General features: G+C 55.8%; 1 protein-coding gene across 2 annotated transcripts; it reads left to right on the forward strand.

Annotated features, from left to right (window-relative positions):
• The first annotated feature begins 5932 nt into the window (after nucleotides 1–5932).
• Nucleotides 5933–22480, forward strand: SLC5A9 (solute carrier family 5 (sodium/sugar cotransporter), member 9). 2 transcript variants are annotated; one of them, XM_012722165.1, is made up of 15 exons: nucleotides 5933–6082; nucleotides 7883–7954; nucleotides 9144–9248; nucleotides 9352–9400; nucleotides 9504–9688; nucleotides 10562–10667; nucleotides 11411–11491; nucleotides 11777–11982; nucleotides 12128–12263; nucleotides 13134–13241; nucleotides 15425–15575; nucleotides 16759–16927; nucleotides 17581–17796; nucleotides 19744–19891; nucleotides 22255–22480. In XM_012722165.1, exons 1-15 carry the CDS (start codon nucleotides 5933–5935, stop codon nucleotides 22461–22463), a joined length of 2091 nt encoding a protein of 696 aa, XP_012577619.1. In that variant the 3' UTR covers nucleotides 22464–22480. The 2 variants fall into 2 exon arrangements, with proteins under 2 accessions (XP_012577619.1, XP_004679035.2); XM_004678978.2 differs by lacking the exon at nucleotides 9352–9400 and having other exon boundaries at nucleotides 9524–9688.
• The last annotated feature ends 203 nt before the right edge of the window (nucleotides 22481–22683 follow it).

Consider the following 22683-nt stretch of genomic DNA (forward strand, 5'->3'; position numbering starts at 1 on the left):
GTAGCGGTGTCTGCAAGGAAGAAGTCATTTAGGATCTTTATGTCCAGTGATTCCGAGGCTCGCTCTGCGGTCATGGAACCAGGCTCTCTTGCTTCAGTTGGAGTCTAGATATTGGAGACTGAAAAGAACTCTTCAGCGTAGAAATCAGCGGCAGGATTCTGTGTGGGGCCAGATGGGAGCTGGGTGTCAGCCCAGTATTTGTGTCAGACAAGACTGTGATTGTCCAGTATTAGTGCAGGCAGGTTACTTGACAAGTTGTGTTTTAATCAGTGAATAAATCTATGGTTTGGTTCTGATTATCTGTCATGTTCTGTGGAGGAAGTATACTGTTCTGGCACTGAGATGCTTCATCAGGCTGGAGGTGGGGGCGAAAGCCCACCTCCAGTCTGACCGAGGAGAAGTGAGGTCCCCACAACACTGTCGCTCCAGCGCTCTTTCCAAAGCCACTTCCCTTCTGTGCACACTGTCTTGGCTGCAGGTGGATGGCCAGGCTGGTGCTCAAACAGGTGTGGCTTATTGATTGGGCATTTATGTCTGGAGGATGCCTCATGGGCCAGGCAAAAAGTGCCCTGGAACCTGAGCGTCTTCCTGCCAACACCTCCCTCCCTTCTCCCCCTGGGTTGTTCCTGCTCCCTCCTGTTCATCCTCTAGCTGTCTCCCCCCCACCCCACATCCCCTCCCCCAAATTTCTTGCCAGCCTGGTCCTGCCTCTGCAACTGCCACATCTCCCACAGGACAGGAACAGGAAGGGGCACACACTGAGCCAGCCATGATGGACGGCATCTGGTGGCCAGGCTGTGGGCTGGGAGCTGGCACTGCCAGGCTCCACAGCATGGCTCTCTGAGCATCACTTTTAGCATGGGGAGGCTGGGTAGCAGGCACCTGTTAGGTGTGCTCACCTGCCGGACCTCAGTCAAAACTCCAACAGAAGGGGCTGCTTTTAACATCTCTTATGATACATTATCTCATTTAATTTTCTCAACTCTTGAAGAGGTTAGTATCTTACCTCACTTAGGCTTAGGCTCAGTGGGTTTAAGACTGCCCCAGGACCGGGGACTGGGGTGCCTGAGGCATTCGCCCGGGGTCGCGCCGGTCCTTTCTGTGGTTGCCTTCCCAGGTCCAGCCACATCCCCGGTCCAGCCACCTGGGGCTCAGACGAGGATGGCCTCCCTGGCTCTTGGCACCTCGCAGTCTCTAAAACATTTCCCCTCCGCTACGGAAGGTGGGAGACAGCTATAATCTCCATTTGATAGAAGAGGAAAATGAGCGTGTTTAGCAAGACCCACTTTGCCGCCATTGTCCTGGTGAATAGTGTGAATTCAGGGGCTCATCACCACTACTCCACGGTGTTTCCCAACAAGCCGCTGGCCGTGTGTGTGTGTGTGTGTGTGTGTGTGTGTGTGTGTACGAGTACCTGCCACGCCTGTGCTGATCTGTGGCCCGACGCCAAACCCTTCTAAACTGCAAAGGCCAGGTTCCTGGTGTCAGCCCTGCCTCTCCTCTCCTCTGAGAAACCTGTTTGCCAGGATACGTGGTGCTGGTGCAGCTGCTTTGGCAGCTCCGAGCCTGGGTCGTCCCCGCCTGGCCCCGGGGTCCTGGCGAGCCCTGAGCCTACAGCCCAGAACCAGCTTTATTCCCAGGATCCACACCTGGTAGCAAGGACAGACACTTCTCATGAGAAGCCACAGGCCCTGGGCAGGAGTGAGCCTACAGGGTCTCCCCACCACATCCCCAGGGGAGGCGCCGGGTCATCCAGTTCTTGACTTGAACCATCGGCTCTGTCAGCCAGGGCCGCACCAGGCCGGGCAGCTGCTGAGACACCGGCGCCAGGAGATGCTGTCCTGGCCGGGCTGCACAGGTAGGGTCGGCCGCACCTGGCAGGGATGGGGTTCCTGTGACTGGAGCATAGCTCTCTTCCCTTTCTGCTCTTTTCTCCACCCACCATCTTTCAGTGTCTTATCTAGGAATATTTTTCTCTTGGAAGTCAGCATCCAGCTTCCTTCCCATGGCAGGACCAGGAGCTGAGCATTCCGGGTGCCTCAGCCCTCTGGCCTCCTCAGATGTTGTGGCTTCTTCCCGGCAGAGGCCTTCCTCTGAGGCCAGCTCAATCCCAGGGAACGGAATGGGGAACTCTGTATTCTTGGGGAAGGGTGCCCCTGGAGTTGTGTAACTGGCCGGCCCTGAAAAAGGCCTAGAGAGTGCTCATGAGTGATAGGGAGCAATGAGAGGGAATTGTGTTTGGATTTGAGTTGCAAAAAGCACAAATACATGCAGCAGAGGGCTAGAGCATCAGCAAAGCTGAGTGGGGAGTCAGGGAAGAAGCGCGGCTGAGGGCTTGAGAGTCAGGAAGGAGCTGAGAAGATCTCTGGCACCCAGACCCCAGTGGGGGGCTATTCCCAGTCCAGCCTGTTGGCTCCCTGCTCAGAGCTCCCAGGAGAAGGAGCAAAACGGAGGTTCTCTCCCTGGAGACACAGGGCTGGGAGGAGAGGCCGGAGTGACGAGGCACAGCCTCTAGGGGGCGTCCGTGGGACTGTGACCCAAACAAGTCATGGATCTGGCAGGCACCACTGGCAGGAAGTTCTCAGCCAGAAGATTAGCGGAGAGCAGTTTTTCAGGAAGAACCTGCAGGTGGCCAGGGCGAGGCCAGCCAGAGGCACACAGAGCCTGGCTCATCGCAGGGCGCCAGGAGCCACCTTTCTGGCAGCCGCCTCAAAGGGGGTTTCCCTGCCCCCACACCCGAAACTCTGATCCCTGGCGAGGATTCCAGCGCCCTCTCTGTATCACTAGCATTTCATGCTCAAGCTCTCACGATCGGTGCTTCCTTCCGTGGCCAGAGGCCTCCCAGCCCACTTGACCAGGATGCGGTGTCAGTGCATTGGTGTCAGAGAAGCCAAGGCAAGCTTCTCACTCGTGGCTCCGTGGCTCCGTGGTGGAGAGACACTTGGAGTGGTGACTGAGGGGAAGGGCCACAGAGGGTGGGCTGCAACCATGGAGGATCCCAGGAACTGGCTTCATGGTGGGGGCGAGGTCCTGGGGGTAAGGTCTGCACCCCTCCAGCTTGTGAGAACAGCGAGGCACTCATCTCCACCTAAACTAAATTCCCCATTTTTTTCTTTCTTTCTTTTTTGAGATAGAATTGCATCACCTGCACTATCGTTCCAGCTTCCTCATTCCATCCAAACCCATGCTGGCTCAAGAGGGATTTTCTAAAATGCCAGTCTTGCATCACACCCCTCCCCCCACTTCTTCTCACACCCGGTGCTTTGCCTGCAGACTGCAGGCTCCAGGCCCAACACCACAAGCCCTGAATACCTCACACCTGTCACAGTCCTCTCCAGGCCCCACTGTGCCTTCTGCCTGGGGCAACATCTGCCCCACCCACCCGCACACGCTAAGCTTTGATTTTGCCCCAAATACTCTCAAATACCTACGTCCCCATCCTTGAGGGGCTCACAAGTCAGGAGACACACCCCACATCAATGGGCGCTTTCAAGGAGGCAAGTGGGGAAGCACACTGGTCATTCCTGGCTGAGGGCTGGAAAGAGGGGGTGCCATCAAACAGGTCCCCCCCTTTGCATTTCCCCCTTCCCCACAGCAGCACAATGAAGCAGCCACAAAGAAGTGCAAACTCTGGGACATGTGAACGGGTTGCCAAAGAAAAAGGTATCCGTGGAACAAGCTGGTCACTGTGGCCTTTGTGGGGAAGTTTGCGGGCTGCTCTCCAGGGGCCTTGGGGATGGCTGGGTGAGCAGAGCAGTGGAGTCTGGGGAGAGGGAGGGCAAACACCATAGTGAGGATGGGGAGATGGGAGAGGCAAGTTGTCCACAGGGACTGACATGTGGGGTGCTGACGCCGGAAGACAAGGTCATGAGGCCAGTGGGATTAGCTGACCCCAGGATTCCAAGCAGAATTGAGGGCACAGCTAAAACCCAAGGGAGACACAGCCTAGGGAGACCAGAAGGAATGGGCCTGCTCCTCCATTTCCTGTGAACCATTCTGGGAATAAGGAGGATGCAGAAAGCATGATCCTAAAAGCAACGTTTCAGGCAACTAACTGCAGCAGCTTGCCCAGTGGGCTGTTGTTATCCCATTGACCTAGACTACAACTCAGGCAATTTCCTAATTCTAATTAAGCCACCGAGATCCCTGTTGCCACTTTGAGTCTGAAAACACAATCTGGGTGGAGGTGTTATTCAGAAAGCATAATTCCCAGCACCATATGCGGTGCTTTTCAGCAAATGTAGGGCGGCCTGCTGGCTGCACGGCCTGCCCACTTCAGGAAGGCAGCTCTTGCCTGGCTCTCGCTGCCTCGACTCTGTAGTGTAGAGTTGGCAGAATCGTCATTGACTAGAAGCTACTGTCTCATGGGCCTGCACAAGCTGTAGGCTCATCTTCCCCAGGGGCCTCTCCCGGGGCCCTTAGGATTCCCTCAGCTGGGGAAGCTCCCCTGCCCACTCTTGCCTCAGTGTCGCATCCCTGACACAGTCTGCACGAAGCTGATGGTTCCCTTTTGGGTTCTGTCCGCATCTGGCAGCCTCCTTCCGGCTGGTGAGCGGTTTCCAACTTGCTGTAAACCGGGTCACAAATAGCAAAGCTCTGGGCAAAGCAGCGGTAAGCCTCGGGCTCAGCCACATGCCAGAGGCTGGCTCTGCACACAGGTTACATCTATCTGGCTGCCTTGTGGTACCTTCCTGGGCTCTGCAGGGCTCCAGGTTGCTAGGCTGCCTGGCTCACTAACAACTGGTCTCAGGTGCGTCTGAGGCTGGCTGCTGTGGGCCCAGGCCCGCCGGCTTGAGACAAGGTAAAATGCTCAGGGCTGGAGCCCAGCCTGGGGCCTTTGAAGATGGGGGTGGGGGGGGCAGGGCATGCGGCCACAGAACCCTGAGGTCCCAGTGGGTCCTTCGGGGGAGGATGAGGGGACCAGCTCTCCCTGCACCGTGAGGTGGGCGGGGTACAGGCCACAGTGAGAGATTACAGGTGCAGCCACTTAGCAGCCTGCTCTCAGTCTGCTGTTCGGTGAGGCGTGAGAGCCTTGGGGTCCCGGGCACCAATTGCCTTGCCTGGACCCAGGGTTCCCCACGTGCCCCTCAGGACTATTCACTTATTGTGGCACAGGGACGGAATGTGGGCCCAGAAGACGGAGCTTCTGCTTCAGCCCCGTTACGGCCGGCGCCTCTGCTTATTTGGATTCATTCATGTTTCTTCCTGGGTCTCAGTTCCTACACTATCATAAAGAGGAAAGCCTACCTGGGCACCTGGGCGGCTTGGCACAGACGCACGTGGCACTTGGCGGGGCTGCCACGTGAGGGCACACAGGCTTTCCCCGCTCACCCCGTGTCCCTCCCGCTGGGCCTGAGGAAAACTGCGTGGGACTCACCGGCAAGAAACCTGGACTCTAGACCCGGGTCCAACTTCACTTCCCGGTGTGACCATTTCCTCCCTGGGCCTCAGTTTCCCCTCCACAGAAGCAGGACTTTGAACTCCTGGCTCCGGAGCCCCTTCCAGCTGCAGGACCTCAAGCCCCCGCCTTCCTCCTCCTCCTCCGGGCCCTCTCTGCAGTGGGAGAGCGCGTATCTGAGCGTGTGACGTGTGTACATGTGTGGCACTGACAGGGTGTGTGCTGTGAACACTGCGCATGCGTGTAGCTGTGCATGGATGTGGGTGGTGTGTTTGTTCATGCTTGTGTGAGTCCACATGTGTGTGGTGTGTGTGCATGTGTGCTTGCTGTGAGGGCAGGCAAAGGGAGAGTCTCCTGAGGTTGGGATGACAATTAGGAGGAAAGGGGGCAAGGACATTTCATGCCAGTGGGGCCCAGAGCTTTCTCAGCAGCTGAGTGCACTCAGGGCTGTTTAATCATTAAAGGAAAAGAATAGAGTCAGGAGCGCCTCAAAGTCCAGCTGGTGGTGATTGACCGAAGCAGAGGCGCGTGGAGATGGCAGCGATGGGGCTGGGAGCTTCGGCAGCCGGGGCCAGGACTGTGGCCCCTCCACACCCAGCCCTGGACCCTGGAGCCAGCCTGCATGCCTACGACATCGGGGTCCTGGTCGTCTACTTCGTCTTCGTCATCGCTGTGGGGATCTGGGTGAGTAAGCCTGGTGGTTGGGCCCAGCAGGGGAAGCAAATGAAGCTGCTGTCTCAGGCTGGTGGTGGAGCTGGAGGAAGGGGTGAGCCTTCTGGGAACAGCGTGAAGGTGGATGGAGGAAGTGCAGGGCCGAGACGAAGGGCCTTCAGGAGCCATCTGCTCTCTCCACTCCTCCCTTTATAAGACAGACAAGGCTCAGAGAGGGGTGTGGCTTGTCTGAGGTCACACAGGAAACCAGGGCTGAGCCCATCTCTAGTTATCTGCCACCTTTGGCCCCATTCACCCTTGGCTGCCTTCGTCTCATGCCAAGATCCCCAATTCTGTGAATGCTTGAGCCTGGCCCTGCCTTCCACTTTTTCGAGTCTGCGCAAGGAGCGCTGCTTTCCAAAGAAACTGGGGCTGGTGTGCCCATAGGGAGAAGCCGGTGCACCCTGAGGCCCTTTGCTCTCTTGTGTTCTCCGAGTCTCCTAGACTGAGGCCAGCCATTACGTCAGGGAGCCCTGACTCCAAGTCTGCCAGCCGAGCAGACTGGCCCTGGGGCACATGTGAAGCCTCTCTCAGCCTGTTTTCTCACGTGGACAGGGAGGTGAAAAATGACAGCAAACAGAGGTCATGGCCGTGGAAGGACAGGATGCATTTGGCGTCTGGCCCAGGGCCCGGCACACAGCCAGCAGCAGTTGCTGGCTGCCATTATCACAGCAGCGTCCATCCGAGGGAAATCCCAGCACCTTTAGACTCCACTGTGGGGCAGATGATGGCTCAAGGCCCAACTGGTCATTCACCAGGCTGTGCAAGAAGAGAGGCTCTCTGGCCTCAGTTTCCTTGCCTGTAAAGTGGGGTGAACAGTCCCGCGTCCCAGAGCTAGTAGGAGGAGGAAATGGGGACATCTCCCCAGCAACTTTGTACAAGCTGCTCATCGACTCTGTGTCTTGGCTCCTCCCTGAGGACTAGAGGTGACCCCAGCAACCAAGAAAATTCTTCACCAGCACCAGGCCCAGCACACACTGCCGACCAGACAAGTTAGTTCCTGTGGGGGAAGAGGAACAACCTTGGTGGCTTAGCCATGTCTCTGTGTTCTCCATCACTGTTAGTCTCCCCCTCTCCTTCCCCCCCAGCAGGTCCTGTCTCCAAACCTGATCAGACCTGCTGGCTGCAGTATCTTAAGGGCTTCAAGTTGTTGCTTCCCTCCCCAGTGCCCTTCACCCCCCAACCCCACATTGTCAGAGAAATCTGCACCTCCCACTCCCCTTTCGTTCTGCAAATCAATTCCCCAAACAGGCCACTAACTGCCCACCTGCCAGGGCAGGACGGAGGCCTGTTCGAGAGTCGTAGGTGAGCCCGAGCAGTGTGAGGCACCCCCAGACAGTGACCTACCTCCGTAGAGGCCCAAGTCCCACCCACCCTCAGAATGGCAGTTTTCAGCGCTGCAGGTGGGACAGAGTAGCCTCCCCTCAGCCACGGCTGCCTGACTTGGAGAAGCCACATCTCTTCCTGGAGCGAAGTTGGGGCAGAGAGGAGGCTGAGGGGACAACAGTGCACCCACACTGCTCTGTGCCATCATGGAAGCGGCTTTTCTACCTTCAGCTCCGTGGGGCTTCACGCCAGACCCGGGAGAGCAGCGGGCAGGCTCAGGGAAAGGAGCCTCCTGGAGCAGATGCTCGGCCTAAAGGCTGGGAAATGCCCGCGCTCGCTCCTGCCCCGATCCCCGAGGCGATGCCTGTGCCTGGTGGCTGGAGTCTGGGTGAGGCCACAGATTGCAGAGGCTGGAAAGTCCTCAGCTTCCACTTTTTTCCTTTCCAGTCTTCCATCCGCGCAAGCCGGGGCACCATCGGCGGCTACTTCCTGGCAGGGAAGTCCATGAGCTGGTGGCCGGTGAGTTGACCGTGCTCCTTCCTCTCCTCCCACTGTCTCTTCTCTCATCTTATCCAAGGCACAGCACCCCAAGTGGGCTCTTTTTCTCCAACCAAATGTACCCCATGTCTTGAGAGAGCTTGCTAATCAGACAAGTTCCATGGGCATCTCTGGCGTGTGGGTGCTAGGATGGACGATGGACTGACAGAACATCCAGAGTGCTCCTGTCCTAGAGGAGATCAGAGCTGAGCCGATCAGACATCCTCATAAGCAATATGGTAGGTCAAGGCTGCAGGGAGCCCCCCACCTTCAGACAGCGGAAAGGAGACTAGGGAAGGAACCCGGAAGCTTAAGACTGCCCAGCAGTGAAATGAGAGGAATCATAGAGGAAAAGTCCCACTGCCTCAGGAGCTGAAAATGGGAACCTCTGTGAACCTCAGTCTCTCCCATCTGGATGCCCCACATTTCTCTTGGTCCTGCAAACCGACTTCCCTCTTCTGCAGTAGGAAGAAGGGATGTAAACTCGTCTGCAGGCCAGCTCTAGGGCCGTGATGAGGGCTGGGTGCGTTAACACATTTAGAACCCGCCTGGCCCCTGGTGATGCTGAGGGCCAATTGCCTTGATGGTGGTCACCCCCCACTCCACCCCTTTGCAGAGTCTTACTGCCTCCGAGTAGTGTGCTGGCCTGCTGGAGAACAATTAACTGAGCTCCAAGCCTGGCCAGGCTGCTAAGCCCTGAGCTCCGGCCTCTGCACAGCCTCGTCCTGGGCCTACAGGAACCGGGAAGAGGAACTTTCCACCCCTCTGGTGGATCCCAGCATGGATGACCCAGCGCAGCTCTGGGCGCTGTCCAGGGATTTCCTGCCCCTCTCACGTTTCCACTCACTCCTGGAGGGCCTGTGGCCAAATGTTTCATTTGTCTGAACATTAGTTCCATCCTCTGTAAAGAGAAAAGATTAAACCTAAGGCTCCAAACATCTGTGGAGATGCATTCATGTATTTGAGTGCTTAGCACATGGGCCGGTACAGAGGTTTCCAAGTGTCCATTCTATCTCTCGGTGGCCTCCCTTCCTCTTCTCTTCCTCTTCTCAGATCTGCTGAGTCCAGACCCTGCTCCCTGCCTCCTTCTCATTCCTAAGTGCATGGTCTTGACCCCAGATTCATCAGTTTGAAACTGACTCCCAACCTTTGACCCCATTCTGCCTTGCAGATTGGAGCATCTCTGATGTCCAGCAACGTGGGCAGTGGCTTGTTCATGGGCCTGGCTGGGACAGGAGCTGCTGGAGGCCTTGCTGTGGGTGGCTTTGAGTGGAACGTAAGCTGGGGATCCAGCCCCCACCCCCTTTGCTTGCCTTAGAGCTGAGCAGATCCTCACAGGTGCTTGGGGAGGACAACTGAGATTCCGTTCTACAGATGAGGAGGCCAAGGCCGGAGGAGGCAGGGGCTGTCATCAGCAGTCACCAGGTCCCAGGGACCTGCTCACCTCCCTCCTCAGGACTCCCACAGCCCAGCCTCCTGGTGGGGGGTGGTGGGGGTGGTCTGGCCCTCCATCTGTACCTGACACAGAGCTGTCTTCTCCCCCTCTCCCAGGCAACCTGGTTGCTCCTTGCTCTCGGCTGGATCTTTGTCCCTGTTTACATCGCAGCTGGGGTGGTCACCATGCCTCAGTACTTGCAGAAGAGATTCGGGGGCCAGAGGATCCAGGTGTACATGTCTGTCCTGTCTCTCATCCTCTATATCTTCACCAAGATTTCAGTGAGTTCCACCAAATATAGCATAGCTGCTTGTGGGTGAATGGATGGAAGGATGGGTGGGTGGGTGGGTGTGCAGGCAGGAGAAAGGAAGGATGAGTCCTCATCCCTTCAACACATGCTCCCCTCAACAGTGGAGTACCCAGAGATGAATAATGCTCATTGAAAGAGTGACAATCCCTCCATGCAAAGAACGCAAAAGCCAGAGTTCATTCAGCATTTTCCATAAATGGTTCTCATTCAGCACCATGTACTAACTGTCTGGAATGTTATGGCTACAAAGATCCTTATTCTTCCTTTATTGACCTAAACTCTAGATGAGTCAGTCATTTGCCTGTGTCCACAAGAAGGCAGTCCTGGGACTACAGCTCAGGCCCTAAGGCCACGCAGTAGCCCCCGTGACGAGCTCACCAGTTATGAACGATCACACGCATGCCCTGTAGGAGCTGAAGTTGCCAGGTGAAGGGTTGGAAAAACTCTGCTACCTCATGTCCCACCCATGCCTAGAAACAACAGTAAGTCAGTGAGGCAAAGGTTGACCCCCACAAGGCCTCTAATATATGCAAACACCTGGATTCTCCAGGCCCAGGGGTTTTGCTCTGGACTGCTGCACCACCAGCTTAGCCAGGGACCCATCTGGCTGGTGTGGTCTGAGCTTCCTCAGGGGCAAGCAGGAGCCCACCAGAACATGTTCTGGTCTCTTCTCCGACCCCAGGTCCCTGCTTCCCTGCCTCATCTTTCACCCCATTCCCTCATGCTCCCCCATGCTCTCAGCTCTACCAGATAGAGCCGACAGCACCCAGGGCTGCTACACAGGAGGGAGATGCTCTCTGGTGGCCTCGGGTGACCTGGCCTCCCGGGCCCTGGCTCTCTGCAGACTGACATCTTTTCTGGAGCTCTCTTCATCCAGATGGCCCTGGGCTGGAACCTGTATGTCTCCACAGTGACCTTGCTGGTGGTGACAGCCGTGTACACCATCACAGGTAGGGCGAGGGAAGGGGATGTTGGGTACAGCCCGGGAGCAGAGACTGGGGGACACGGAGAGGGGGACAGAGACTCTCACTGCAGAGATGCACGGGACTGCAGGGCTGGACAAGAGAGATGTCCAGAGATGGACAGAGAGAAGACTGACCCTGAGAGAGAAGACAAGAAACAGGCAGAAACAAAAAGAGCAGCGGAGATGCCGGGTCCAAGGAAAGTCAGAAAAGGGAGACAGGAGGGCAGGAACAGGAAGAGTCAGAGCTGGAGCGAGACAGGAAAGGAGAGGCCCGGAGAGGGTGAGGGTAACACGGAGCAGGCCTGCGACAGGGCTGCCAGTCGGACCCGAGGCACTGGGGCGTCTCCAGACAGCCGGAAGCTGCTTGTGGGTCTCCACCAGATGCCACACACGGGCCTGGTACTGGGAGGCACCAGACGTCAGGGCAGAGTCGTCATGGCTGTCGGCCCGGAGGGATGCGGGACTTAACCGGGCTTTGGATGGGGAAGGCGGGCGCCCCCTGCTGGATCTATAGCAAGAGCTCAAACGAACTGTGAGCTGGCAGCCCGCCAGAGGCCTTCAGCATGGACCGGGCTGGACTGGGTGCTGGACCTGAGCCGCCCCACCCTGCTGGATGGAGCCCGCCTGTCTTCACTGGTCTCCCCAGCCTGACCAAGCACAGGGGGGCACCCAGACAGAAAGCCCCTGCCGGCAGGCTGGGGACTGATGAGCCCTCTCCTTGGCCCCCAGGGGGCCTGACGGCCGTCATCTACACAGATGCTCTGCAGACGTTGATCATGGTGGGGGGAGCCCTGGTCCTCATGTTTCTGGGTAAGGAGAAGCCTGGATTGTATCCCACCCTCTCGCCTAAATTTCTCTCTGGTCTCTTTGGCTGACACCTCTATGGTCTGAGTGGGACTTTCCAGAGAGCAGAACCCCTTCCAGGCTAGGCTCCCAAAGTGCAGGATTCTGTTTGCTTCAAACCATCCTGAGCCCCATGCTCAAGTCTCACACCAGTCACAAGCCCAGGGACCCCAATCAGGACTGGGAGGTGCAGGGCATGGGGTGCTGGAACATGACAGGCCCATGTTTCACTCACGGCGGTCTCTCCCTCAGGTTTTCAGGAGGTGGGCTGGTTCCCAGGCCTGGAGCAGCGGTACAGGCAGGCCATCCCGAGTGTCACAGTCCCCAACACCACCTGCCACCTCCCCAGGGCTGACGCCTTCCACATGTTCCGGGACCCCGTGAGCGGGGACATCCCCTGGCCGGGGCTCATCTTTGGGCTCACGGTGCTGGCCACGTGGTGCTGGTGCACTGACCAGGTGATGCCCCAGCCAGGCTTGGCTCGTCCATTGCAAAGTGCCGGGTGGGGGTCCCCCCCTGAAACTGGGCCCCTGGATCCATGGAGCCTGGGGGGGCTCCCGTTGGGCAGTGAGCGGAGCTGACTCCCCACCCCCCTCCCTTCAGGTCATCGTGCAGAGGTCTCTCTCCGCCAAGAGTCTGTCCCACGCCAAGGGAGGCTCCGTGCTGGGGGGCTACCTCAAGCTCCTGCCCATGTTCTTCATCGTCATGCCGGGCATGATCAGCCGGGCCCTGTACCCAGGTAAGAGGGTGCTCCCCCGGGGGAATTTTGGACTACAGCAGGGACAGCACACCCCGACTATTAACATACATAGTATGCTGGGCTTTGTGGGCTAAACACCGAATGAGTACTTCAGTGGAAGAAATTGTATCTGAATGCCAGTTATTATTTTTTGAAAAACACCATTTTTTCCCATATAAACAGAGCAACATTTACAAAGTCAAAACTTGGGATCATAGTAAAAGTCAGGACAGACCCCAAGGGTGGCAGAGAAAGACAACCAGTGTGCAAGGTAAGGGGGAGCCGTGAGTGACAAAATGGACGAGATTCTCCTGGTTTTAGTACGTTGGCAAAATACGTTACCATGCCATGCAGCCCTGCTGAAGGGCTCCGGTCCAGTGTGCCCACTCCCTCCGCCAAGAGGAAGATCTTATTTAAAATACATTAGTTAAAATCCTTGCCAGTCCTACCAGAAGTCCCCAAAGAGCAACATCACAGTTTTCTGATACTATTTGATTTTCATTTTAGTTTTAATTTTAAAGAAAACATCCTTTTTTGAAACAAATATTTGCCTTGTTTCTTCCATGCTCAAATGAAAGCCTCCTTTAAACCCTGCTTCCTCTTTACAGGGGAAAGTCCAAAGAAGGCTTTCTAGGTGCTTCCCAGGATAGCTGCCTTTTATCAGCTAGCTGAAGCTTGTCTAAGACCCAGTCATTCCTGTGTCCTCCTGGACGCAGGAGGGGAGACTGTGGCCAGTGTATGGTAGGGAAGTTGACCAGAGACAGCCCCCTGCCCTGGACCCAGCAAGCTCTTCCCTGAGGGTGGAAAGCAAATATCAGTCCAGCCATGGAAACAGATGATGCAGCACCAAAGGTCATCACCCTTCTGCAGATGAGGTGGGCTGTGTGGACCCTGACGTCTGCCAGAGGACCTGCGGGGCCCGCGTGGGCTGCTCCAACATCGCCTACCCCAAGCTGATAATGACTCTCATGCCTGTCGGTGAGTCCCCGTCTCCCCTCAGTGCGGCCTCCCAGCCTCCTCTGTCCTCACTGCACAGAAGCATTAGGGATGGGCCAGGATAGGAAGAGGCAATCAAAGCCTCCTACTCCCCAACACACACACAGACACACACTTGTTCACCAGCATCTGTGAGGTGCTCTACGCCCCGGAGATGCAGGATAAAGGCCCTGGGGCCCCAGGCAGTTTCCAGAGGGCCACAATATGGGGACACAGTGGGACCGAAGGATTCCTAGGGAGGTCCCGATCTGGTTGGGGGCTCTTCGGGAGGTTCCCAGGGGAAACTGAGCTGAGAGTCCTGCCAACAGCCCAAGCAGAGGTGGAGGGATATGGGAAATGCCACCCCAGGGGAGGGGCCGCAGAGGCCCAGGGCTGAGGGGGAGCATGAAGGCTGAGCTGAGAGCAGCCCGGTGTGCAGAACCCCTTCCTGGAGAGAAGCGTGGTCTTTCCTCGAGGGCAGTGGCACCTTAAGGGATTTGTAGTGCAGAAGGGCGCGGCCCCGCTGGGTGTGGGGTACAGGGTGCCTGCCTACTGCCCGTGGTTGCAGGCCTGGTGGGTGGAGATGATGCCTGGACCCATCACTGGGTCTAGTGATCGAGAGATGATATTTGTGAGGGAGAATTAGCCAGATCTGACAACGGGCTGTGTTTGAGGGACAAGAATGTTGGGGCTTCCGGTCCTGGGTTGTAGAAGGTGCATTTACGATATGGAGTCTGCACCCGGAAGGGGAGGCAGGCTTATGGAGGAAGTCAGTGAGCTGGGAGCTATCTCTTCTCTCCGAAAGGATGAGAAATGATCAAATACATTGTGGAGATGGGGTGGGGAGAGACCTAGTGGTGACAGACAGCGACAGGACGGGGCTTGAAGATGGGTGGAGGAGACCAGAGGAAGGTCCGAGAGGCCGGTGTGGAGAGAGGACATTCTGCTCACCCGAGGAAGGGACAGGTGGTCCTGGAGGACGATGGCAGCCTGGATTTGGGACAACTTGAGACTTCTAGGTGGTTCTCCCGGGCTGGCAGACCTTTCTCTAGATGCTGAGTCACCAGAGTTGAGAGACTCCAGCGCTCAGTGGGCCCTACCCTCTATTATTGCGGGTGGAAATAGACCCACACACCGGGGAGCTGGTCCAAAGGTCACACAGCCAATTCCCTGCACCACCAGGAAGCAAATCACCCGGGCTTCTGCTTCCCAGTCGGTGTGTGTCAGCTATTCCACAGTGTCCATGGGCAAGGTACAAGGACACTGGACACACAACTAGCGTTTCAAATGGACGTTTACGTCCTAGTGATACGGGCGCTATATTGATTTGAGGTGGACAACGTCAGGATCTGATATTTATTTGCATTAGTGAAAAGATCAACAGAGTCATCCATCATCAGTTATGAGTTTTCTTCCTTGTCATAAGGACCTCTAAGATCTACTCTGTTAGCAACTGTCAAATGACAATCCAGTGTTGCTGTCCATATCCCCGAGCGGTATGTCATATTCCCAGGAGTTATGTGTCTTATAACTAGAAGTCTGCACCCACTTCCCCTTCACCTCTGACAACCACCAAGCTCTTCGCTCTTTCTAGGAGCTTGAGGGCTCTTGGGTTTGTTGGTTTGCTGGTTTTGGTTTGGTTTACATTCCACACAGAAGATCACAGGCTCCTAGCTTTCCTGTCTTGCATTCCACTTAGCATAACAACACAGAGCTCTGAGGTTCATCTGCCTTGGCTCAGGGCACAAGCTTTCCTTCTTCTGATGGCTGAACCACATTCTACCAGTTGTTCCCAAATCTTAGCCTTTGCGACCTACGCTTCCATGTACACCATGATCCACATAGCTTTTCAAGTTAGCGTGAAGACAATCATTTGGTAACATGAGTTCAGTTGGTAACTGCTCTTCTCTCTACCCATGGACCAGTGATCCATAGGCTTTGAAATTCCAGCTGAGACGTGAAAGCTGTGAGAACATCACAGTTCACGTGGGTGTGCATGCCTCCTTGGGGCAATGGGAGACTGGGCAGGTGGCCCACCCCATGCCACAGAGGCAAAGCATGGGCAGGACTTGGTTTCTAGTTCTCCCAGTTTTCGAATCCCAGCCCAGCCCATCACCACCTTCCCATGAACCCCTGAACCTGCTGGACACTGCCAGCTGCTAGGAGCCAGCCTTGTCTCTCCCCAGGTCTGCGGGGCCTGATGATCGCCGTCATCATGGCCGCCCTCATGAGCTCCCTCACCTCCATCTTCAACAGCAGCAGCACCCTGTTCACCATCGACGTGTGGCAGCGCTTCCGCAGGAAGGCGACAGAGCAGGAGCTGATGGTGGTGGGCAGGTGCACTGGCCCCCTCCCGTCCCCCTCCAGGGATAGCCCGCTCCCTGCCCTCCCAGTGCTGGCTTCTCGGGGAGACTCAGCTCTCCCGGCAGGCAGGCAGGCAGGCAGGCAGGCAGAGAAACTGGTTCCAGCAGACCTTTCTTCTGAACCTCAGTTAAGAAAGGGTCCCCAACTCGGGACCCTGCCTCCCCCTCCAGAGTAAGGAGAAAAATGCTCTTCCCGGTCTATTGAGCTTTCGCTTGGAACTGAACAACGCGGTGTAGTGAGAGATGTCGCGGAAGGTGTACCCGTGGGAGGGAGCTTTCCCACCAGCTCTGGCTGACCCCCCAGTACAACAGAAGGTCCCTCGGACTCAATCTGCGCACCGACCCACAGGAAGCCTTTGCTCTGGGTAGCAGAGCACAGGGACCCTTATATGGTCCTGCACCTTTAATGAGAAAGGCAGAAGCGCAGGTCAACCAGTGAGGCACCCACATGGCTGGAGGTGTTCATAGGAAGACTGTCTTCCAGTGAGGCAGAGCCTTGAACACCAGGCTAAAGAATTTGAATCTTATCTCTTAGGTTTGTTTGACAGAGTTCAAAATAGCACTTTGATTAAGGGCTTATTTCATCATCAGTAGTCTTTGGACGCCATCTGCTGGCCCTCTTCACTATTGCACCCAATGCGTCCAAGAAAAGTTTTTCATCAATACACCTGCAAAAATCACCCAGAAAAGTATACTTTGGGGACTTGGACCTGAGGCAGGATCAGATAAGGGGCAGCCAGGAGAAGAATGTGGAGCTCCTGTTGTGCGCTGGCAGCCAGTGAAAGGAGGGCGAGAGTGGAAGGAGCCTAGAGAAGGGAGAATTTCCTAGACAGAGTCCCCGGGGAGAAAGGGGCTGCACAGGGGCTCCCGCAAAGACCCAAGGCCACTTACCAAGGTGGGAAAGGTGCGCCCTTCTCCCTGAATAGCCGGCGGGATGCATGACCTCAAATAATTATAAAAGTATGAATTTCTGGAATTCTGACTTTCCAGGATTAGAATGTCCAAATCTATGGAATCTCAGCATTTGGGTTACTTGGGTTAAAAGCTGCTCTGGCTCAGCCGCCACACATTCAGGCCCTTCCTGGCTCCTGTGCCTCGCTTGCTGTGCCCACGCTGGCCCTCCGGACTCCTCACGGCGTCTTGTGCCCTCCCTGCAGAGTGTTCATCGTGCTCCTGGTCATCGTCAGCATCCTCTGGATCCCCATCATCCAGAGCTCCAACAGCGGGCAGCTCTTCGACTACATCCAGTCTATCACCAGTTACCTGGCCCCGCCCATCACCGCCCTCTTCCTGCTCGCCATCTTCTGCACGAGGGTCACAGAGCCTGTGAGTGCAGCCACCCACCTGCCCCCAGCATGCCAGGGGGTCGAGGGCTCTTCTGTCTATGGCCTGGTCTTTCTCTGTGGTTTTGGGGAAACAAACTGCCCCCCTGGAGGCTTCTATCTCCCTATCCATAGACCTTATCTACCGTCATTCAGTCAACAAATATTTATCAGTCCTCTAGGGAGGCTCATGGATGCTGCTCAAACCAATTCCAGCTGGCTCCAGTTATTTCCAACCAGCTCCAACCAGTTCTGTCCACCTTAAACTGGTTTGGTCAGGCTTAAACCACATCTAACTAGATCAGGCCATTGCAAACTGGTTCTGATGGGTTCAAACCATTGCTAAGCACATCAGACTGGTTCAAATCAACCCTGACAGAATCAAACCAGTTCAGACCAGATCACATTGGTTTTGACTCATTCAAACCTGGTCAGCGTGTTTCTGTTTTAAACCCATTGTGTTGATACAGCCACTTCAAAGACAGAGTTCTAAGTGTTTCAAACCAGTTAGAACTGCTTGCACCTGGCTCAGCACTGATGAACCTCACAAAGATAGATTTGCAAACACAGTGACACATTTGGGCATAGTGTGACTGGAAGCTTCCTGGGGCCTCTGCCCTGGCTCTCACTCTGCTCCCGCTTGCCCTCTGTCCACAGGGAGCCTTCTGGGGCCTCCTGTTTGGCCTGGCAGTAGGGCTGGTGCGCATGGTCTTGGAGTTCTCATACCCAGCCCCTGCCTGTGGGGAGGTGGATCACAGGCCAGCTGTGCTGAAGGACGTCCACTACCTCTACTTTGCGCTCCTCCTCTGTGGACTCACTGCTCTCGTCATCATCCTGGTCAGCCTCTGTACAGCCCCCATCCCTAAGGAAAAGGTAAGTGGAGTGCCCCTGTCAAGGCCTCCAATGATCCCAACCCCACGGGATTCCACCATTGAGTTTTACCCTGGGGTTACGATCACCCTGTTGCCATACCCTGTCCTGGAAAGGGAGAGCTTGCTGGGTTGTTCATGCTCAGGTGAATAGTAACTCATTTGGAAAGTGACTCAGTGAGCACCTGCTGTGTGTCTGACACTGTTTGGGGCAGCCAAGACCAACCGTCCCACCGGCAACTGTCCACATGGCTGGGAACAGACACTGACACTCAGTTATTTCGCCAAGAACAAGTGCAGGGCGAGGGTCATAGGAGAGGCGCTGAGCACAGAAGAGAGGCGGTCACCCTGGGAGTTGGGGGGCCACTTGACCAGGCTACTTCCAGATGGGTCCTGGAGAATGAGGAGGGGCTAGAAACAGAGCCTGCCAGTGAGGAGGCGCTTTGAACTCCTCCCTTCTCTCAGTTGGTGGACATCCCAGCCCCTAGCATGGAAATCCGGTCTTTTCCAGCCTTTTTTCTTTAGAGCAGGTACTAGTTTGTGGTCATCACAAAGACGACAGGCAGGTGGCTTAAATGGACACAGGAAGTCTGAGACCTGGCTGTCAGCAGGGTGGTCTCATAGGGCCCTCACCTGGCAGTGTCTGTCTTCTCTCATCCTCACGGGTCCTCCGCCCCGCCCGCCTCTCCTCACCAGTCCCCAGTCCCACCAGGTAAGGGCCGCACCAGTGACCTCTGTTAGTCCAGGATTTCTATCTTCTGTTCCGTGGGGCCCAGCTCTGACCTGTGATGGCTCAGCCATACTTGCCTGCACTGTTTTACCCACGCCCATGCCCTCAGCAACCCTTTCTGGGAAGATGAAGCTCCAGTCTCATTTCCAGCCAGATCCCTTCTTCCAAGATTCAACCACACACTCCACTGTCTCCTCACCACTGAGATAGGTTTATGAGCAAAGAGACAGTGGAGGTTCTACAAAACCTGTTGCGAGACATGGTTTCACACATGTGGACAGTGTCCAGGGACCGGCCCCTGCACCTCAGAGGGAGGTCTTTGCAGAAGCCAGCACAGGCACTGCATGGCTGCTTCAGCTCCTGACACAGAGCTGCCTAGATGGGTGGGCAAAGAGCCTGGCTGGAAGGGGACAGTTGAGGGCTCAGGTAGTCATGGCTTGTCTGGCTGACCTTAGCCAGAGAAGCTGCTGAAGGACAGGGAAGCCCTGGGGCTTCGCCCTTACCTGATACTTCCCCCACCCCCACCCCAGGTCCTGGACTCTCCAAATTCTCCAAGGTCATCACCATATTTGTGCAAGTGAATGAGCCCTCTCTCTCCCCTCCCCTGCTCACCATTCTCTCCCCCCTTCTCCCTCACCCCTACTCTCCCCTCCACCACAGAGCCCACTCCTCCAGCCCTCCCCTCTGTCTGGGGGTGGGGGGCACTCCTTCCTGTCAAGCCAGGAGGTGAGCTGCAATTAACTGCTTCCCTCCCACCCCAGCCTGGTGCATCCAGCTAGCTCCTGTGGCTCAGTCCTCACTCTTGCTGCCCACCGGAGACTGCTGCCTCGCATGCATCACCCCCGCTGCTCCTTCTTCCCTCCCTTTTGCAGCAGCCTGTGGGCCGCATGCCCTCTGGTAGTCAGAGAGAGCTTTCGAAACTTGTCTCCTATCTCGTCCCCTTTGCCTGAAGTTGCAGTGATTCTCCTCTGCCTGCAAGTTGTTGCTGCTTTTATTTTTTTTTTTAATGGAAGATAATGATTACAAGCCAGTTTTTTTAAAGGTTTATTTATTTGTGCATACAGAACTGGGGTACAGACCAGAGGTGCAAGGGGGTGAGAGACTTCACCAGAGACAGAGGGGGAGCAGAACAGGCAGATCGATGAAGTACACTGCTGAGGAGAGCAGGATCAGGACTCTCCAAAAGCTGCTGAGCAAAGACAGTGTTTTCTTTACCTACAGCTCGCTCGCCTGACATGGTGGACACGGAACTGGCCTCGCTCTGAGCTGGAGAAGGAGGCCCCTGAGCAGACACCAGGGGTATCAGAGGCGCCTTCTGGGGAGCCCCCTACAGGAGGCACAGTGGCAGCGAACCCTGAGCAGCCGAGAGGTAGGTAGAGGGCCCCGGCAGAGGGCAAAAGGCATAACTTTTGTGACATGAGGTCACTGTAATCCTGCAGTGTGATTAAATAACATTACAATAATCTGATGTAATGACATCATAGGTTTCACAAATGATACAGCCCCAAGGAAAAATTAAAGCTAAAAGCGTATAGCCATTCGCAAGTTAAAAACCAAATTCCATTTCTTGCCCTCAAGTGTTCGAATAAATGAATTTTCAGTGCGAGGTGAGGTGTACATCCTGCCCGCTAGAGGGCGCCCCGTGCCAGCTGGAGGAGGGGGCCTTCAGCCTGGCTGTGGCCCAGGGGCCTGTCAGCTGTGCCAGAGCTTCAGAAAGTGTCTTAGCTCCACGCCAGTCTCTGCTTCGCCTGACTCTCAGTAGTCCCTGGTGATTGCCAGAGTGGTTATAGTGACGCACTGGTGCTGGGCCCACAGGGCTGTGCCAACGCACCCAGAGCTTCCCCAGGGGTCAAGAGCCCTGAACATCCCTCAGGCCTGAGCGTCCCTCAGGCCTGAGCAGCCCTTCATTTCTTGATGTCCTGGCTCTAGAAAAACAGCCTCTTCCTAGAGTCCACGACATTATAACGCCAGAAATCCACCAACATCTAAGACTCTCAGCGTCTTGCCCAGCTACAGCATCTTAAATGCAGAAGTCGACTAAAAGTAGGGCATAGAATCCTTCATAACTTCCAAGGCCAAAACCCACAGAGACTCAGGTCAGAAAGCACCAACCACCTGTGCACTCCCAAGTGCAAAGACCTCCCTGGTCTAATCTGCCACCTTCCTGAGTGCAAGCACCTCTCGGTCGATAGTAACTTCTCTCTTTTTCAAGCTTTGTGGCCCAAGAGTTGTGCTCTCAAAACAAAAGGCCTTCTCCCAAATCAGAGCAGGGACAGGGTCTTGGCTCCTAACAAACTTAGGACACAGAAGAAGCGATCTGAGCACATATGCTTTTTACAAGTAGCTCCTGAGAAAGGGCCATTTGAAAGCGTGTTGGCTCAGTGACCCCTGAGGAGGGGGAAGAGCACAGCTTGTGCTCTCTCACAGCTGAGCCCCAGAAACAAACCCACAGGGCGGCTCTTGGTAGCCCCACCCACCTGGGTCCCCACTAGGGGGCAGAGTCTGTCCCTGGAGGAGCAGAGAAACCGCTGCCCTCTCCCTCAGACAACCCTCCCCTCCTCCTCCCTCACAGATAGGTAAGATCCCCTTCCCTGAGGGACAGGGAAGAAGCACCTTCTCACCAGACCTGTGGGCAGATGGAACCTGTTTGCAGGTTATAGAGCACAGTGGCAGCATCCTTTTAAGTCCTAAAAATAGGAAGTTAAAAAAGTTAAGACAGCTGAGTGGACCTGACAGACGTTTACACATCCCGGTTCTAGATAGGCTTAGAGTGGCTGCACTACAGAAGTGAGTCCACAGACAGCATGTGGCGACTTGTAAAGTGACCGTGTCTCCTACAGTCCACGTGTGACCTTTGAGGACTGTGGGTGCAGGTTGAGGCCCCTTAGCCTTCGCTTCTCCCTTTCTCATAGCCTTTTCTCTCCCCCCTCATGTGGGAGCCAGCCTGGATGGTCCTGGGGCCTCCATCTCTGCCTCTGCCTCGCACTGAACTTACCAAGTACCTCCAAAGGCATTACCATAACAAAGCAGCATTCCTGATGGGTTCTATTCTGCCTAATGCAAATGCTTTAATTTCTACCTCAAAAAAACCCTTTAAAATAGTTGGTTTCTTTATTACTTCGTTTGAACTTAATTTGTTATTTTAAAAATTGTGCTACTTGTCAACCTCAGCACCATCACCTGCATGTTTAGAACCCTGCTTTCACGAGAACCTCTCCCAACAGCACCTGTGTTGGTGACCTTATAAAGTGCGGTCAATTCTCCATTCTCCTGTGAGGCTCAAAACAACCACACGTGCCACTGACCTCTTTGGGAGAGAGCCTGCTGCTCAGAGAGGCTGAGTGAGAGAGACGTGCACACGGCCTTGGGCAGGGCCTGGCAGGAGAGCTCTAGAATGGGCCTCTGCCTCCAGCCCGGGGCCCTTCCCACAGTGAGGCAGAGGTCTGCCCGCTCCACTGCTCCCTTGTCCCAGGGTGAGCTCATGCAGGGTGTGCACCCGTTACACACCACACCCCCTGCCACCCTGGAAGCTTCATGTGATGATGGTTCGGGGCTATGCTCAACATCAGAGCTGGTCCCAAGCCAGCACAGCCTGTGGCTTGCAGAAAGGCCGTGTCCCGTCCACTTACCCTTTTTTTCTGCATTCCATTCCTGTCTTTGGTTTCTCCCCGCTGTGCCCTTCTTTCCTCTCTCATGGCTGCCCTTTCCTTCTCTCCTGCTTTTGTCTACCAGCCCCACACAGGTCCTGGAAGAAGCTGCTCTGGGGCTGGTTCTGCGGGATCTCCGGGGCCCCGGAGCCGGTGCTGAGCCCAGCAGAGAAGGCCGCGCTCCAGCAGAAGCTGACCAGCATCGAAGAGCAGCCGCTCTGGAGGACTGTGTGCAACCTCAATGCCCTCCTCCTGCTGGCCATCAACATCTTCCTCTGGGGCTACTTCGCGTGACTCCGCAGACCCGGGTGGGTCAGACAGGGTCCACACCCCTCGCTCCACCAGCCACAGAGACACCTGGCCATTCAGACCGGAGAGCGCAGAAGCTGAGCCTGCAGGAGCCTCCAGAGAGCAGCTAAGATAGCGTCGTGCTGGACGAGCAGAGATGGGGAGGCTGGGGTGAGCACGGCTTGCTTAGTCACAGCCAGGCCCTCGCGGGGTCTTGGGACCCCAG

Source organism: Condylura cristata, unplaced genomic scaffold (assembly GCF_000260355.1).
Source record: "Condylura cristata isolate star-nosed mole 26May11 unplaced genomic scaffold, ConCri1.0 scaffold00008, whole genome shotgun sequence".
NCBI lineage: Eukaryota > Metazoa > Chordata > Mammalia > Eulipotyphla > Talpidae > Condylura > Condylura cristata.